Raw genomic sequence first — 3,346 nt, 5'->3', positions numbered from 1 at the left:
TTCCATTTTTAGTTATAGATCAATATTTTGGTTGGGACAAATAGAAAAGGAAAGTGAATCATCCTCAATGGGACGGAGAGAGTATTTGGAGTAACAAATACTCTGAAAAGTATGAACATTTGGTTCAACACAAGTTTTATTGCATAATTTGTAAATTACGAGAGAGATAGAAAGAAAAAGTAATTAAAGTATTGTTAGTGGAGAATTGGTTCCATCCCATTAGAGATAAAGGAGTTTCCAAAATTAGAAAGTCGATGCTCCTCCGTCTCATTAAATATAAAACATTTATTTTTGGCACGAGATTTTATGCAATATTGTTTTGTATGGTTAACGAAGAAAGAGTAGAGTAAGAAAGAAGAAAAGGTAGAGAGAGTGTTGTTTCCATTTTTTTAGAAACGTTTCATTTTTAATAGGACAAACCAAAAAGAAAAACGTTTCATTTCGAATGGGACAGATGAAGTACTTTTCAAGGATGAACTAAAAAGGAAATAGTCTGCACACTTTTCAGACGGAAGGAGTATAAATAAACAAAAAAATAACCTTCAAATTTATATTCAATATTAATAATTATTAAATTTTTATTTATATAATACTCTCCGTCCCATAAAGTTAAAGACTTTGAAGAAGACACAAATTTTAATACGAAATTGATAAATTAGGAGAGATGTAGAAAGAAAAAGTGATTGAAGTATTGATAGCGTGGAGAATGAGTCTGGAGTCATAGTTGTAACTATAAAAATAATATCAGTATTTTTATTTATAAAAGTGAATTTTATATCTTCATGATATTATATGTTTAAAAAGGAATTGTTAGTTACTACCTCCGTCCCCCAAATTTTGACAAAATTTACTATTTTGGTCTATCCCTGAAAATTTGACACACTTCACATTTTACCATTTTTGTAATGGACCCCATATTCGATTAACTCATTCCTACACACATTTTATTATAAAACTAATACTTTAAAAGTAGGACCCACATCACACCAACTTTTTCAACTCACTTTCTATTACACTTTCTATTATATTTATTGAGACACAAGAAGCAATGCCTAGTCTATATATATATAGGGATTTCAAAACCGTCAAGTAACCTTAACCCTCTCATTCTATTTTCCAATATGGATATGCTTCTTCTCGTCTCATCTCTTGCTGTTCTCGTCATTTTCCTCCACAAACACCTCCGACGAACCCCTCGTCGGCCCCCGGGCCCAAAAGGGCTTCCCTTCATTGGTAACATTCATCAAATCAACATCATAAAGCCCCATATCTGGCTAACAGAACTATCATACAAATACGGCCCTCTCATCTACCTGAAATTATGCCGATTGCCAGTCGTCGTGATCTCGTCGGCCGATGCAGCAAAGAAGGCTCTCAAACACAATGACGTGACCTTCGCAGGGCGCCCGCACACCTCTGCTTCGCTGAGACTAACGTACGACCACAGCGACATAGCCACCTCATTCTACTCCGATTATTGGAGGAAGATGAGGAAAACGGTGGTTCACCACCTCTTCACTCCCCAGAAACTACGCTCCTATCGCCCCATTCGTCAAGATGAAGTTTCTACTATGATTTCTAAGGTTTCAAGCAAGGCCTATTCGAGCGAGGCTATCAATCTAGGCGAGATTATGTCGTCCTTCAATTGTAACGTTCTCTGTCGCGTTGCGTTCGGGAAGAAATTGGATTCGTGGTCGTGGACAAAATTGGAGAGGCTTTTTAGTCGGTTTTGGAGGGTCGTAGCTGAAACGTTTTTGGCTGATTGTGTGATGTTTGGTTTCATTAATAAACTCCTCGGCTCGGCAAAAAGAGTGGACAAGATTTTCGAGGAAATGGATTCGTTTTATCAACAACTCATCGATGAGCATCTTCATCCAAATAGACCGGATTCGATGACCAATGACATTCTTCATCGCCTCATTCAGCTCAGGGAAAACCATTCCGCCGAGGTTCAGATTGATTGGAATCATGTCAAGGCAATACTCATGGTAACAACTTTTCATTTCTTTATTATTTCGTTACCGTTCTCTAGGTCTTTTTGGGACGACACAAGTTTTAATGTGAAACTGGTAAAGCATGAGAGAAATAATAAAGGTATCAAAATAGTGTTAATAGATAGTGGAACCCACCTTGTTAGTAATGTAATGATTGATTAAAAGATTTTCAAAAATAGAAAGTTGACTAATTTTATAAAACAAACTAAAATGATAAAAATAAGGCTATTTTTGAGGACGTAGAGAGTATTTCGTACTTAACATTATGCTATTTTGTAGAATGTATTAATTGGTGGAACGGAGACAACTGGAGCATCACTAACCTGGGCAATGACAGCTCTAATAAAGAATCCGAATGCAATGAAAAAAGTGCAAGAAGAGATTAGAAGCGTAGTGAGAGACAAAAGGTTAGTAGATGAAGATGATATTGGAAACATGCCATATCTAAAGGCAGTGGTGAAAGAGACTCTGAGATTGTACCCACCCGCACCATTGGTACCAAAGGAGACGATAAAGGCATGCGTCATAGATGGCTACGAGATTCGAGAAAAAACGTTTGTGTGGGTAAACATATGGGCCATTGGTAGAGATCCCGAGTACTGGGAAAATGCAGATGAGTTCATGCCTGAGCGGTTCTTGAACAAAAGCATTGATTTTAAAGGGCAAGAGTTCGGATTCATTCCATTTGGATCGGGAAGAAGAGTGTGCTTGGGAGCGTCTCTAGCAGTGGCCAACATGGAAGTGGCGCTGGCCAACCTTCTCTACTTTTTTGATTGGGAAACTCCACCACAACAAGAAATTGACACTAAGGCATCCGCAGGATTCGTACTGCATAAGAAAAACCCACTTTACTTGCAACCCATATCACATGTTTGACCCATTGGGAAATTCTGTTTTAATACGTTGCCTTTCTATTAGGCCTAAATAAATATAATATGACAATGTGTTGTGTTCATACGGATTAAACGTGCACCTACTCAAACTAGAATTCTTAGCTAGCATTTGTTAGCACCAATCGTCAAAGTGCTTGGTCTTTTTGGCACAAAAACGTGGAAAAGATACCGAGAGGTTACCGAACACATTAATAATCAGTTATTGTCACAATTACCGAGTTTTTTCCTAGCACAAATTAAGCCGAGTGCTCGATTCCTTTCGGCACATAAACACTGAGAAAAACTGAAACATTTTAAGTTCATTTTTAGTTTGCTCTTTTCCTAAATGCATTGATAGAATTGGACTGTATTTTCTTTATGTTGTTCTAAAAGTAATGCAGTCATATATAGATCCTTTTTCTAGCTTGATAAAGTTAATCACGATACAACATAGTGAAATACTAACTCATTAGTGTACAT

General features: G+C 37.0%; 1 protein-coding gene across 1 annotated transcript; it reads left to right on the top strand.

Moving 5' to 3' along the window:
- The first annotated feature begins 1,121 nt into the window (after nt 1-1,121).
- LOC125194557 (5-OH-xanthotoxin synthase-like) lies at nt 1,122-2,870 on the top strand. The gene is made up of 2 exons (XM_048092815.1): nt 1,122-1,988; nt 2,274-2,870. The coding sequence occupies exons 1-2, from the start codon at nt 1,122-1,124 to the stop codon at nt 2,868-2,870; spliced, it is 1,464 nt and encodes a 487-aa protein (XP_047948772.1).
- Nucleotides 2,871-3,346: the final 476 nt, after the last annotated feature.

This window comes from Salvia hispanica, chromosome 6, assembly GCF_023119035.1.
Source record: "Salvia hispanica cultivar TCC Black 2014 chromosome 6, UniMelb_Shisp_WGS_1.0, whole genome shotgun sequence".
Taxonomy (NCBI): domain Eukaryota; kingdom Viridiplantae; phylum Streptophyta; class Magnoliopsida; order Lamiales; family Lamiaceae; genus Salvia; species Salvia hispanica.
Note: the sequence above shows the minus strand (reverse complement) of the source record. Positions and strands in the feature narration are given on the sequence as shown.